This window comes from Nicotiana tabacum, chromosome 9 (assembly GCF_000715075.1).
Source record: "Nicotiana tabacum cultivar K326 chromosome 9, ASM71507v2, whole genome shotgun sequence".
NCBI classification, from domain to species: Eukaryota; Viridiplantae; Streptophyta; class Magnoliopsida; order Solanales; family Solanaceae; genus Nicotiana; species Nicotiana tabacum.
This window is the reverse complement of record NC_134088.1, coordinates 316,303-330,496: the sequence shown is the minus strand read 5'-3', so window position 1 is coordinate 330,496 and position 14,194 is coordinate 316,303. Positions and strand designations below refer to the sequence as shown.

General features: G+C 32.4%; 2 protein-coding genes across 2 annotated transcripts; both read left to right on the top strand.

Moving 5' to 3' along the window:
• Nucleotides 1-1,252: 1,252 nt before the first annotated feature.
• LOC107782291 (uncharacterized) lies at nt 1,253-4,370 on the top strand. The gene is made up of 3 exons (XM_075222320.1): nt 1,253-1,611; nt 2,599-2,888; nt 3,553-4,370. The coding sequence occupies exons 1-3, from the start codon at nt 1,299-1,301 to the stop codon at nt 4,282-4,284; spliced, it is 1,335 nt and encodes a 444-aa protein (XP_075078421.1). The 5' UTR covers nt 1,253-1,298; the 3' UTR covers nt 4,285-4,370.
• Nucleotides 4,371-8,129: 3,759 nt separating this feature from the next.
• On the top strand, nt 8,130-14,178 carry LOC107803963 (xyloglucan endotransglucosylase protein 7-like). Its single transcript, XM_016627765.2, has 5 exons — nt 8,130-8,323; nt 9,165-9,268; nt 11,475-11,697; nt 12,448-12,641; nt 13,525-14,178. The coding sequence occupies exons 1-5, from the start codon at nt 8,234-8,236 to the stop codon at nt 13,925-13,927; spliced, it is 1,014 nt and encodes a 337-aa protein (XP_016483251.1). The 5' UTR covers nt 8,130-8,233; the 3' UTR covers nt 13,928-14,178.
• The last annotated feature ends 16 nt before the right edge of the window (nt 14,179-14,194 follow it).

Sequence of the window (14,194 nt, the reverse complement as noted above, 5' to 3'; positions counted from 1 at the left end):
ATTGGACCCTTCAAATCCCTATTTCGAAGTCATTTACTCAAAAGTAAAACCTTAGTCAACTCTTCCAACTTAAAGCTTCCGAATTGAGAATTTCCTTCTGAATCAACTCTGAACTTTCCAAAATTCAATTCCGACTATGCGTACAAGTCATAATACATGAAGTGAAGCTATTCAAGGTATCAAACCGCCGAACAACACACTAGAGCTCAAAACGACCGGTCGAGTCGTTACAATTTTGAAAATAATTTTCTTGGGCTGAAGGTCTATCGGAAACAGTCTCTCTACCTCAGACAAAGTAAGAATAACGTCTGCATACACTCTGCTCTCTTCAGACCTCACTTGTGAAATCATATTAAATATATTATATTTTTTGTTATTGTTATTATTATTATTTATGCCTAATTTTAATTTAATATATGTTATTGACTTTTTCGTTGAACTTATAGATCAGCTCCTTGACATTGTTTTGGCTGATTAGCACTTACTTCCAACTACAGTGAATTTTGGGATGATTAAATTAATAAACGTGTGTTTAAAAAATATATATCATGTCATATATCCATTGATTTGGAGTTAAATCTGAAGAAATATTTAATTCATCATTACGTGGGACTAACCTAGAAAATTATAGTAGCTTTTACCAACTCATCTCAATTGTTCCTAAAGAGGGCCTTCAAAACAAAAGTATGGAGGGCAATATTCGTGAGCCCTTCTTTGAAAAAGCTAACTCGAATCTTATGCATGCACATAATTATGTTAATTTTCTTAACGGATAATCCGTTAACCCGTTAAGAATATATATATATATATATATATATATATATATATATATATATATATATATAACATCATGTAACGAAAAAATACCCCACATTTATATTCTTGGATGCTTATATGATGTTTGATATTTGGAATTCAAGTTTATCTATTAGTTTTGAAGAAAATTTACAGCTGGTTAAATTGAATAGTGTTTGATTTATAAAAATAAGGGGTGTATTCTCAAATTAATTACTCCTATATATTCCAACTGTATTTTGATTATCTATCATTAAATTAAACAGATTTTAGATTTGGCTACCAAATTCCATCTAATCAACAACAAAATTTATCGGAAATACATAAGGAAGTAGTTATCTTGTTGAAGTAAAATACTCTCTGGCCACTCCTTTTCTAATAGAAATACATTAAACCCCATTTTTTATAATTATAAAACTCTAATCTTAGACTTTTAATTAACATCTTTCATCTAATCTAAGGTATAGGGTTTTCATAATTTCTTTGAGAGAGTCCCCTATACGATGGAAAACCATCACTCATCATCTCCTCCTACAAACAATGCTAATATTTCTAAAGGAAATTTAACTGATCAAATGCCTATAAATGAGCTTCAAGTTATTGCAGTTCTTAGCAACAATAACAAAAATGGTGAAATTACTTCTGCTGAAGAAATTGATGCTTATATCAATAATTTCCCTCCTGGTTATCGTTTTAACCCTACTGATTCTGAGCTCGTTACGTATTATTTGAAGAGGAAGTTGGATAACTTGCCTTTGTATCCAAACAGGATATATGAAATCAACATTTATAAGTACAACCCTGAGTTGATTGCTGGTATGTATGAAAATAATTTTTTTAATAACATGTTGGAACATTTTTTTAAAAATATTTTGGTTTAAGATGACTAGGGTTTAAGGGTTTAAGATTTTTATGTGTTTTTTCTTCTTGTATATAGGTATACAGTGTGTTTTATTCTGATCATGTGATTGTTTAATTATATTCAATATCTTGTTTTAGGGTTTTGTGAATTGGTGTAAGTTGCTTTAGGGTTTAGGGTTCTAACATTGGTATAGGGTTTCAAGTGATCGAGTTTTTTTCTACATAATATCTCAGGTTAATAAAATCCTCTGTATTAATTAATACCTTTACCTATTTTAGATAATAGTTATATTATTACCGATATATATATATAGTTATATATATCTTTTAGGTGATGTGATAGTATAAAATTCTTTTACATTGATATTATATATTAAAAGTTAAACTCACATCTAAAATTTAGAAAATTGAGTGTTACATTACTTGTAGACATGTTAATCTACATTCTAATTACTAGAGGTGTAACGTTCTAACAAGAAGTGTAAATGTGTAATGTTCAAATATAATGAGTTTAATTTATATATACAGATGTTAGACTTATCAGATCACTTAAATAATAACTATAAGTAACCGTCCAAAAAAATGGAATTAGTAACCTGAAATATAAGTTTGTTATCTGTTACAACAAGTTAAAATCTATTGATAGCGTAACCTAAAAAATAAATCTATGATCCATTACAACAGCTTAAACTATACTGATATCGTAATTAGTGCACAGGGATGAAGCCACATGGTAGTAAGGGTAGTCCATTGACTACCCTTCGTCGAAAAATTACACCATATATATACGTAAAATATTACGTTTTAGAGGTATATAAAACATATTGAACACTCTTTGTCAAGAATTTTTTTCACTTCTTTCAAATTTGAACACTCTTTGGTAAATTTCTAGCTTCGCTAATATATAAGCTAAATACTTTGTTATTTCAATCTTTTTTGCAGCACATGTTAAGCCAAGTACTGAAGAAAAAGAATGGTATGTCTTAACACCAAGAGATCGTAAGTACAGAAATGGAAATCGACCAAATAGAGCTGCTGGTGATGGATATTGGAAAGCTACTGGAGCTGATAAACAAATCAAGGATAATAAAAATGTGATAATTGGATTAAAAAAGTCTTTAGTTTATTACATTGGAAAGCCTCCAAAAGGAGAAAAGACTAATTGGATTATGCACGAGTATAGAGTCCCTGACATTCCAAATTTGGCTGAAAGAGATATTAATGACTGGAAGGTAACTATTCTTACTTTCTATATTTGTCCTAATCTAATTATTTGGTTTATCAAAAATGTTATCTAAAAATGTCCTAACCGAAACTATAGTTGTTTAACTAAAAGTTCTCCAATGCTTTGGTTTTCGTACTTGTGTAGAGTTACGGTCGAACCTCTCTATAACACCATTCTTATAACAACACTTTATCATAAAAATCAAGTTTTTTCGGAACCAAATTTAATTTTCTGTTATAATATATGTTTTCTATAACAGCAATTTGCTATAGCATTCAAAAATATGGAACAAACGAGCCTCTTATACTGTATTTAAGTTATATATATTGTCACATGCATCAACTCATTTAATCAGCCACAACAGATTATTACTTTTTTTTTTAACTTATCATATCATGCTTGATATGAAAAGATACTACAGTCAAAGTTTTCTATAACATGCTCGTTTGTTTCGATCTTTCCAAGCAAATTTTGACTTTTATAGTGAATGACTGTTATATAGTCATTACATAAAACTTAAAGTCTATCTTTATTATTTATTGTTTTCCTTTTGATTTTGTTTGACTAATAGTTCTTGATTTCTTTTTTATTTTCAGTATCTACTTGTTTTGTGTCCTAATTAACATTGTTATGTCATTGTTTCCTCTCTTTTTTTTTTTCAAATTTTGTAGTTGGATGAATGGGTATTGTGCAGGATCTACAAGAAATCAGATAGGGATAACACCATGTTCACTCAAAGAAAGAGAATTAGGGATGCATATGAAACTAAGACAGGAAGAGGAAATAGTAATGATTCTGTTCAAGAATTTAATGATGATGGGCAAATTGGTGAGTCCTCTGATGGAAATTTAAGCAATGAATTTGCTAATATTACTTTCGAAGCTACAAGTCAAGACTCTACCAGACACGACTCCATAAACTGTATCCAGGACACGTTACATTCCAACAATCACGTACCGACATTTCACCCACAAGTTCCCACTAGATTTGGTAACTTCACTCAAAGTTGTGTGCCTGAATTTTGTGACATGCCATGGTCAACAACTAATGCCTATGACTACCAAAGTATTGTGACAAATGATAAATTTCACTACCCTCCTTCACCTATGAAGATTGAACCAATATCTTCTATGATGGCTAATAACAATTTCATGGGACAAGATGATAACATGAAAAGCAAAGGATTTGGTGATATTCCTTGCTTTAGTTCATGTATTGGTGGCTATATAGGGCAAGATTATGAGTATATGGGACTTGAAAAAATGGGCAGTGGTGAGTTCATTGATCAGTATCTTGTGAATTGTGAGATGGTAAACTCTACTATGTATTTACCAGAATATAACATGAAGAATTTGGTGAATGGTGAGAGTAGTAGTCAATCAAATACTATTTCTGGAAAGTAGGGTTGCTAACATGTGGGCATTTTATTAGTAGACTTATATATTATTCGTATATATATTAGTTAGATCTAGATTTTAGCAATTATATTAGTTCGTTTAGTTGGTAGTTAATAAACTTTTAAGGATGTTTTTAGTTTTTTCCCTCTGACTCTTGATATTCTGTATATTATATCTAGTGCTAGTTCTTTGGAAATCATCTCCAAATTTGATAAGGTATCTATATATTATCTATTCATATTACTGTGATGATTTATTTCTTTGTTTACGTTTATGTACTTTTCACTATGTATATATAGTCATAGAACGTTTAGCTGTCGCTAATATACGTTTGTTTATGTATTTGTTTATTGCACTTGTCTATATTTTTTCTGAATCGAGGTGTCTACCGAAAATAGTCTTTCTGCCTTCTTAAAGGTAGGGATAAGGACTGCGTACACTTTACCCTTCCTAAACCCCACTTGTGGGACTACACTGGGTATGTTGTTGTTTGTACGGGCCTATATTTGTTTCTCTTAAAGGTAGGGATAAGGACTGCGTACACTTTACCCTTCCTAGACCCCACTTGTGGGACTACACTGGGTATGTTGTTGTTTGCACGGGCCTATATTTGTTTCTCTTAAAGGTAGGGATAAGGACTGCGTACACTTTACCCTTCCTAGACCCCACTTGTGGGACTACACTGGGTATGTTGTTGTTTGTACGGGCCTATATTTGTTTCTCTTAAAGGTAGGGATAAGGACTGCGTACACTTTACCCTTCCTAGACCCCACTTGTGGGACTACACTGGGTATGTTGTTGTTTGTACGGGCCTATATTTGTTTCTCTTAAAGGTAGGGATAAGGACTGCGTACACTTTACCCTTCCTAGACCCCACTTGTGGGACTACACTGGGTATGTTGTTGTTTGCACGGGCCTATATTTGTTTCTCTTAAAGGTAGGGATAAGGACTGCGTACACTTTACCCTTCCTAGACCCCACTTGTGGGACTACACTGGGTATGTTGTTGTTTGTACGGGCCTATATTTGTTTCTCTTAAAGGTAGGGATAAGGACTGCGTACACTTTACCCTTCCTAGACCCCACTTGTGGGACTACACTGGGTATGTTGTTGTTTGTACGGGCCTATATTTGTTTCTCTTAAAGGTAGGGATAAGGACTGCGTACACTTTACCCTTCCTAGACCCCACTTGTGGGACTACACTGGGTATGTTGTTGTTTGCACGGGCCTATATTTGTTTCTCTTAAAGGTAGGGATAAGGACTGCGTACACTTTACCCTTCCTAGACCCCACTTGTGGGACTACACTGGGTATGTTGTTGTTTGTACGGGCCTATATTTGTTTCTCTTAAAGGTAGGGATAAGGACTGCGTACACTTTACCCTTCCTAGACCCCACTTGTGGGACTACACTGGGTATGTTGTTGTTTGCACGAGCCTATATTTGTTTCTCTTAAAGGTAGGGATAAGGACTGCGTACACTTTACCCTTCCTAAACCCCACTTGTGGGACTACACTGAGTATGTTGTTGTTTGCACGGGCCTATATTTGTTTCTAATTGGTAAAATATAGGTCAGTTTCTCTTTTGTCGTCTTTCCTTATCTTATTTGCCCTTTCTACCTTGTTGAGGTGGGGGTAAGGTCTGTTTACACTACATTCTAAGTGTATGGGCTTAATTATCTTTATTTTTAGATAAGTAGTGCAAATTAAATTGGCTGATGCACGGGAGGGCCAAACTAATTTTAAAGAATTTAATTGATTAATACTTTAATAGTACTAATCTGTTTGAAGATATTCGATCATATTCATTTAAAAAATATATGAGTTCATCTCAAAATATTTTGTGGTAACAGAAAATAGAGTGAATATCCACAAACTGTCTCAATTGATTATCTTGTTTAACTTTTATCACAAAAACGAATTAAATAGTTTGGTTCAAATTGGACTAAAGGTTAAAGACTTATCAGACTTTCAAACAAAGGGCGCTTTTGCAAAAATGGCCTTTTCTTGGTCTCTCTTTAAATTGTGTCCATTCTTAGCTTAATGGATTACATTTATCTGAAAAAGAAAAAGAAATCACCGAACTACTTTTAAAGGCGGATAGAATATAAAGATTGGCCTCAGAAAAGGTCACTCGGTGCAAACTAGAGTTGTTCATTCGGATCGGATATCCGAAATCCGAACCGATCCATTCAATTTTGAATTTTGGGTTTCGGATTGGATCGGATTTCGGATTATGTTTATTAAAATTTCGGATTTCGGATTGGTATATTTTAATCCAATCCAATCCGAAATCCGAAATTATTAGGACATGTATAAATACTACACTTTAATTTACATCAACCTCCAAGTTATTACCTTTACAATTGCTAGATTTAGCTATATTGGCACCATAGTACTCTCATAATTGCATAAACATGAATTTTTCTTAATGTATTGCCTCTTTTACAAAGAAAATATACATATTAGTTTAACTTTGAGGCATAATAATACGATCCGATATCCGATCCGATCCAAACTTTAAAATCCGATCCGATCCGATATAATTCGGATCAGATTCGGATTGCATTTTCTAGAATCCGAAATCCGAAATTCGAATCCGAAATATGCTAAATCCGATCCGTGCACAGCCCTAGTGCAAACAATCCCAAACAAAGATCTATATAATTTGCAGCACTAGTTTCCATTTTCAGTTTCTAATTTGGACGTTTTAAACTTTAAATTCAAATTGACTTTTGATGAATGAAATAAGCAATTACTTGGCCAAACAGCGTCTTAAATTGATGCAAAATTTTAGACATTTTGGAACTTATTTGTGTGGAAATGACACCAGATAGCCACTTTTAAGTATGCTACCTAAAATTTATTCACAGTTTACAATGTATGCAAAGATTAGCCAATTTCGCTTAAATTTCAGGACACTACATCCTAGAGTTTAAACCTCAAAATTCAAACTTCAGGATATCATATCTTAAAGTTCGAAAATTGTGTCCAGCAGATCAAATCTTATGTCCTAAATTTTAAATTAGTAATTCAAAATTCAGGATACTTAGTCCTGAAGTTTGGATGAATTGACTAACATTTAAATACATTATAAATTATGAATATATTTTAAATAGCAGGCTTAAAAGTGGCTATGGTTGCACTTCGCCCCTTATTTGTAGCTATCAAAATAGACTCTCCAACATCAAATATCATCTTTTTCAACGTGTGTGTGTATGAGAGAGAGAAATTATTTAAGTCAAATACGATTATAAAAAGATATTCAGCCTTTTAAAGTGATAAAAGAAAGAGGTTGAGTTCTCACACTCACCGACAATAAGAAAAGAAAAGAATTTTTACGATGCGGTGCAATTAATTATTGTAAATATCACAACTAGCATGTATATTCCATATTATAGAGAAAAGAATAATAAATAAATAAATAAATAAATAAATGAGACCAAATTATTAAAGCACAAAAGAAGATGCTTTTCCCTTTATTCCAATTTAAACCTTTTAGCTTTTCCAGATTTAAACCTTTTAATTTTAACCATATATTTGGACATAGAATCTTTTAATTTTTTTAAAATAAAATTTACATATTTAGAAATTACGTAAAAAAAATTATAAGTCACAATAATTAATTTAAAATATTTAAAAAAATATATAAAAAATTAAAATTAAAGTATAATTTATTTGACTCTTGAAATCCGAACACTTTCATATAAATTGAGACAGAGGCTGTATTTTACGTCTAAATACAAAGATTTGACCACAAAAAATTAGGTGATGATGATTGGAGCCAGCAAGAAAGAAGGAACGAACGTAGTTGGTAGCCAATATGAAGCCACTACGATGAAAAAAAATACTAATTAATCAATGAACAACGAAATTCCATTTGTATACAATAATTATGAGTAATACAAAAAGAAAGCAATATGAAGTTTCAAAAATTCATATTATCAAATTAGTTCAATGGCAAGGTTTTCATCTTCTTCATCTAGGTCTAGGTCTTCTCTTCCATACATTATATTGCTCTTCGTTGCTGCCCTTTTTGTCTTTAAGGTAAGAATTTTAATAAATTTCTTAATTATTATCTTAAATATTGTATAATCATCCTTCATTTGCATCGTTAACTCGTATTAATATGATAATTTAGTCGATATAATAATTTGATTTTGTTTTTTTAAGATTGTGTAAAGTGCATATTTTCTTTTTGTGTTTTTCTTATAATCGTTTCAATTTTATCGAATGTCCAAACCATGTTTTCTTTTCGATTATAAAACACACATCTCATTTCCTCTTTTTTTTTTTTTTTTTTTAATCCTTGAAAATAAAGATCCCAATAGATGAAGATTATGCTTAAAACTAGGGATATGAATTCAGTGTCTCCTATCTCTATCTCCCTCTAGCATAATTGCATAGTCATGTACGAAACTAGGATTTTGAGTTTATTAATTCCGAATTATTGAAAAGGTAAATCATTCGGTTTCGGATAAATTATTACATATTAAGTGGACTTGTTTAACATAAATATAAGATCTTGGTCAAAACTACTGCATTTTACTGAACTCGTAAGCAGAATTGTAGCTACAGCCACGGGTCCAGGGGTGGATTTATAGCCTATTATATAGGGCACGTGAGCTCATGGTCTTTCGGTCAAACTATGTATTTTATGTACATATTTTTTAGAATTGATCTAATGTTATCTGCTGACACTCATGCTTCAAAAGAGGTTAAATGTTGTACTTTGTTGAATGTTGAGTTATTTACCTAGATGTGTAGGGATCAATTCACACTTAAAATTTTTTTTAGTGGTGCACTCATTTTATAATAATCCTAGATTCGCCTCTGCACGGGTCATGTCATAATCATGTTTAATTTGTGGAATTAATTACATGAGCAGATAGATGTTATCATATCTCAGTCGTTTAGTTCAGCCCGTCGCAACCTGGAGAACACCCCTAATCATATCTTGGTGAAGTCTAAATCCCAAGAAACTGATGACAGGTACACAATTTTTTTCCTTTTTCAAATTTTTATTTGCTTTTTATTTTTATTTTTTTACAATACTTAATTAGACCTTATTTTCACATTTCCCAATATTGAATAGTATTTGAACTGAAAACCGAATTATATATGTTGCGACTGCTTATCCTTTTTAGGACTAGAGTTGGGCATGATCATGTATTTTTTTTTTTTACTTAAGGCTTTGAGTTAAATTGCAGTTGTCAATTACTAATACGGAGTAGTAAACACTAGAAAAAGGTTATGTATTAATTTTTGCATTACTTAATTAATAATATTGGTTAACAAAATAATATGTGAGAACTGCTCTGCACATATAACAAATTTTACACTAATGAGTTAGTCATCGAAAAATTAGAATAAACCAAAGGATTTAACTTATAAGGCGTAATGACTTCCTGACCACTTAAACTTGTAAGACTTTTGAAAGCCGATACACAAACTTTGAACTTTCCCATTTGAACACTCAAACTCGTGAAACCCTTAACTAATAAACACATTTGACCCTTGACCCTACGCGCGTGCATTACACATTCTCATACGTGTCCATCCAGTCAGCAAATGACCAATGGGAATGTTACACGTCAAGGGCGCGAAAAATAACGCCATAGCTGTGCTGGAATAAATTTATTAATTTCTAATTTTTTTTTCTATTTCCCTTATTTTCTTCTTCACCATAGTTGTGCAACTTTTACCTAACTCAAGGTACCAAAATGACCCAGCAAACCAAATTAACTACGAAGAGGGCCATAAATAATTTACACAGTACAACGGCAGAAAAAATCGAACACAAAGGAATAATAATGGATACTTAGAACTGTTCAAGTGAATTAGAGAAAACGAATAAAAACATGGATAATATATGATCAACAGAAATCTTTAAATTGTACCATGAACCGGAAAAAAAACAACTCGCCAGCGATCTCGAACGTCCTCAACACTTAAACCGAACAACCACAAAAATATTTTTGTCCCTTTGTTTTTTCGCTCACTTCCCCATCTCCTTTTCTCTCATTCTCCCCCCCCCCCCCCTCCCAAGATCTGTTTCTCTGTCCCTTGTGTGTATGTGTGTTTATCTTGCAGCCGTTTCTGGTGGTAGGCGGCTAGCTTTTAGATTGAGAACAAGAAAAGCTCAAAATTCGAAGGGGGGGAGGCGCTATTAGGCGTAGATGGGGAGGAGGGACTGATTGGGTTTGTTTGGTCGTTGCTGTGGGTTATGGGTGAAGCCTTGTTTCTGGTCGTTGGGGATGGTGCAAAGATACAGGAGTGGTATGTAGAAGACGAGATCCAGGGGAGTGTTTTTATTATGGAAATCGGCGGATGAGATTTCTTCTTTTTTGGTTTTCCTTATAGTTTCTGTTTACTTTTTTGATTTTACAATCTTTTTAATGAATAGTAACAGATACACGCGTCATTTGAATGTGACTTGTACGCACTATATCCACGTAAGATAAGCTACCGCCACATAAGCATAGTCAATGGTCAAAGGTGTTTATTAGTTATAGGTTTCACGAGTTTGAGTGTTTAAATGGGAAAAACTAAAGTTTGTGTATCGGCTTTCAAAAGCCCTACAAATTTAAGTGTCCAGGAAGCCATTTTGCCTACTAATAATGTAAAGTATTTCTACATTATAAGTTTATCTTAACATGATATAGCAGGTATAATTTTCAGGTTACTAATCCCACATTTTACAGAGAATTACCTATAATTATTTTTAAGTGACCCTGTAGGTCATATGCCCTAATGCAAATATTAGTGGCTGACCATAGCTCGAACTCATGACCTAGGTCACAATGATGGGCTGGCCCGTGAGGGCCCGAGGCCAGGATTTTCATTAAGAGGGGTCAAAATATAAAGAAATAAACTCACCAAGAAGTCAAGGGGTGTCAATACATAGTATACATATACATATTTTATATTACCTAACTACACAGTGTAATTTTCGAACAAAGGAATATCGGTTGACACCCCTTAAGTGCATGTGGCTGCGCAACTGGCCCCGAACCTTGCGTAAACACTAGATACTTAGTGTATCGGGCTGCCCTTTTATCTTTTATATGACCCAATAGTTTTTTAGTTCTCTTTGTTTCTTGCACATTCTTTTAGGTGACCCGATAGTCTTTTGTTTCTATTTGTCCTTTTACTATGGCAAGGAACTGAATTTATTTTTGGTGAATTATGTATGCAGTATACCTGTAGTATTAGTAAATGGTACATTTCACCGGCATTTTATATTATCATGGGGAGACGATAGAGGAAAGATACATGAAAATGGAGAACTTTTAACACTTTCCTTAGACAAGCTATCTGGATCAGGATTTCAGTCCAAGAAAGAGTATCTCTTTGCCAAAATTGATATGCAAATTAAGCTCGTTCCTGGAAATTCAGCTGGCACTGTTACTACTTTTTACGTAAGTGCTCGATAATATAACGTTTCTAGTGTATTTCTTTCTCTATATTGTTGTGATTATGTATGTTTGCTTTGAGTCGAGGGTTTATCGGAAATAGTATCGCTACCTGCACAAGGTAGGGATAAGGCTGTGTATTCAGTATTCACTTTCCTCTTCAGGCCCTACTTGTGAGATTATATTGAGCTTATTGTTGTTGTTGCTCTCTACTATAACGTTTAATTGGTTAAAAAGAAATTTTAAAAGTATTTTATGAAGAATGTCACCTTAGTATTTTTTGGGGGCTAATACAACGTTTTTATTGCATTTCTTTCTCTATGCTGTTCTGATTATGTATGCGTGGTTTGAGTTGAGGGTCTATCGGAAATAGTCTCTCAACCTGCACAAGGTCCATAAGGCTACGTATCCAGGGGTGGATCCACCTTGCGACCAACGGGTTCACATGAACACAATAGCTTTTGTCCAAATAGTATAAATGTGTTCGAAAAATTCACTAAATATCTATAAATATTTGAATGTGAACCCAGTTACTATTGGAAATTTACTCGACGTCGTTGCAAGAACCCATAAACATTAAATTCTAGATCCGCCTCTGAGCATATCTGACTATCCTTTTCAGACCCCATTTATTAGATTACATTAGGTTTGTTGTTGTTGCTGCTCTCTACTGTAATGTTTACTTGGTTGAAAAGAAATTCAAAAGAAAATTGACAAAATTATTTTATGAATAATGTTTTTTTGTCTTTGTTGCAGCTATCATCACAAGGAAACAAGCATGATGAAATAGACTTTGAATTCTTGGGAAATTCAACAGGAAATCCTTATACTCTTCATACAAATATTTTCAGTTTAGGCCAAGGCAATAGAGAACAACAATTTTTCTTGTGGTTTGATCCTACTGCAGATTACCATACCTATTCAATCCTTTGGAATCCAAAATGTATTATGTAAGTTATTATCAGTAACTTCTTTGCTTCTGATTTCTTTTATAGCATGTATGGTGAGGTTTTTTTTGGCCAAAAGTATTTTTTTCAAAGGAAAAAAAATTATTTCGAGTAAAAGCTGCAATTTTGAGAAGCAGAAAAAAGTAGTTTCTATCAAAAAATATTTTTTTTTGAAAAACACTTTTGAAAAAATTAAACTTAAAAGCACTTTTTAAGAGCTTGGTCAAACACTAATTGCCGCTCAAAAGTATTTTTCAAATTAATTCGTCAAATCCAAACTGCATCTCACTAATAGCCTGTTTGGCCAAGCTTCTAAAATCTATTTATTTTGAGAAGTGTTTTTTTCAAAAGTGCTTTTCAAAAACGTACTTTTGGTGAGAAGTAGTTTGTGTTTGACTAATTAATTTGAAAAGAATTTTTGAGCAACGATCAGTATTTAGCCAAGCTTTTAAAAAGTGCTTCTAAGTGTATTTTTCTCAAAAGTTCTTTTCAAAAAAGTGTTTTCAAAGAGAAACTACTTTTTCCTGCTTCTGTTTTTGCTTCTACTCAAAAATACTTTTATTTCTTCAAAAAAATTGGCCATAACACCTTAATTTTGGTTATAAAAAAAAAGCATTTTTAACAAAAAAAAAAAAAGCTTGGCCAAATAAGTTATAAAAGTACTTTTCTAAAAAATACTTTTAAGAAAAGTACTTTTCAAAATAAATTAATTTTAAAATTTTGGCAAAACAAACTATTAAACATATTGATTACTTTGCTTTAGAAAATTTGATCTTGACCCCCTTTTTTGAGCATTTTGGTTATTAAACTGCAATTAGTAACTTAATTTCCAAGATTCTTTAATGGGATTTTTCCTCATTTATTCTTCTTATTTTTTTCAATATAGATTCTATGTTGATGGTACACCAATTAGGGAATACAAAAATGCAGAAAAAATTGGTGTTCCATTTCCAAAATACCAACCAATGAGACTATACTCAAGTCTATGGAATGCAGATGATTGGGCTACACAAGGTGGTCGTATTAAAACTAATTGGAAATTAGCACCTTTTATTGCTTCTTACAAAAATTTTACTTATGATGCTTGCATTTATTCAAGATTAACTAGTTCATCTTCGTGCAATATCAACTCTCCTCCTTTTGGTAATGACTCGTGGCTAACGCACGAATTGGATCGAAGAAGTCGAGCAAAAATGAAAATTTTGCAGAAAAAACATATGATTTATGATTATTGTAATGATAAATGGAGGTTTCCTAAAGGACCTGCGCCTGAATGCAAGCTTCAATAACAATATAGGAAAATTATAACTTGTTTGTTTATTATGTATAAGATTTCACACATATCTTGTATTTTGGGATTTTCTACTTGTTTTGTTTTTTGTTTTTGTTTTTACTTTTTCTTTTTTCTATTTTAAGTTATGATTTTGTAGTTTTCTATGATGAATCCTACAACAAGCTGTTGTATATTGTCATTAATTGAGAATTGTAATTTAAATTTCATTAGTCAGAATCTGTGATATAATAATCGACACTTTTTATTGCATTTGCTTTAATAG

Excerpts from the sequence above, each read along its gene's own strand:
- LOC107782291 (XM_075222320.1), top strand. The coding sequence starts at position 1,299 with ATGGAAAACCATCACTCATCATCTCCTCCTACAAACAATGCTAATATT. Across the intron at positions 1,612-2,598 it reads CAACCCTGAGTTGATTGCTG|CACATGTTAAGCCAAGTACT; the intron begins GTATGTATGAAA and ends TCTTTTTTGCAG. Across the intron at positions 2,889-3,552 it reads GAGATATTAATGACTGGAAG|TTGGATGAATGGGTATTGTG; the intron begins GTAACTATTCTT and ends CAAATTTTGTAG.
- LOC107803963 (XM_016627765.2), top strand. The coding sequence starts at position 8,234 with ATGGCAAGGTTTTCATCTTCTTCATCTAGGTCTAGGTCTTCTCTTCCA. Across the intron at positions 8,324-9,164 it reads CTGCCCTTTTTGTCTTTAAG|ATAGATGTTATCATATCTCA; the intron begins GTAAGAATTTTA and ends TTACATGAGCAG. Across the intron at positions 9,269-11,474 it reads TCCCAAGAAACTGATGACAG|TATACCTGTAGTATTAGTAA; the intron begins GTACACAATTTT and ends TTATGTATGCAG.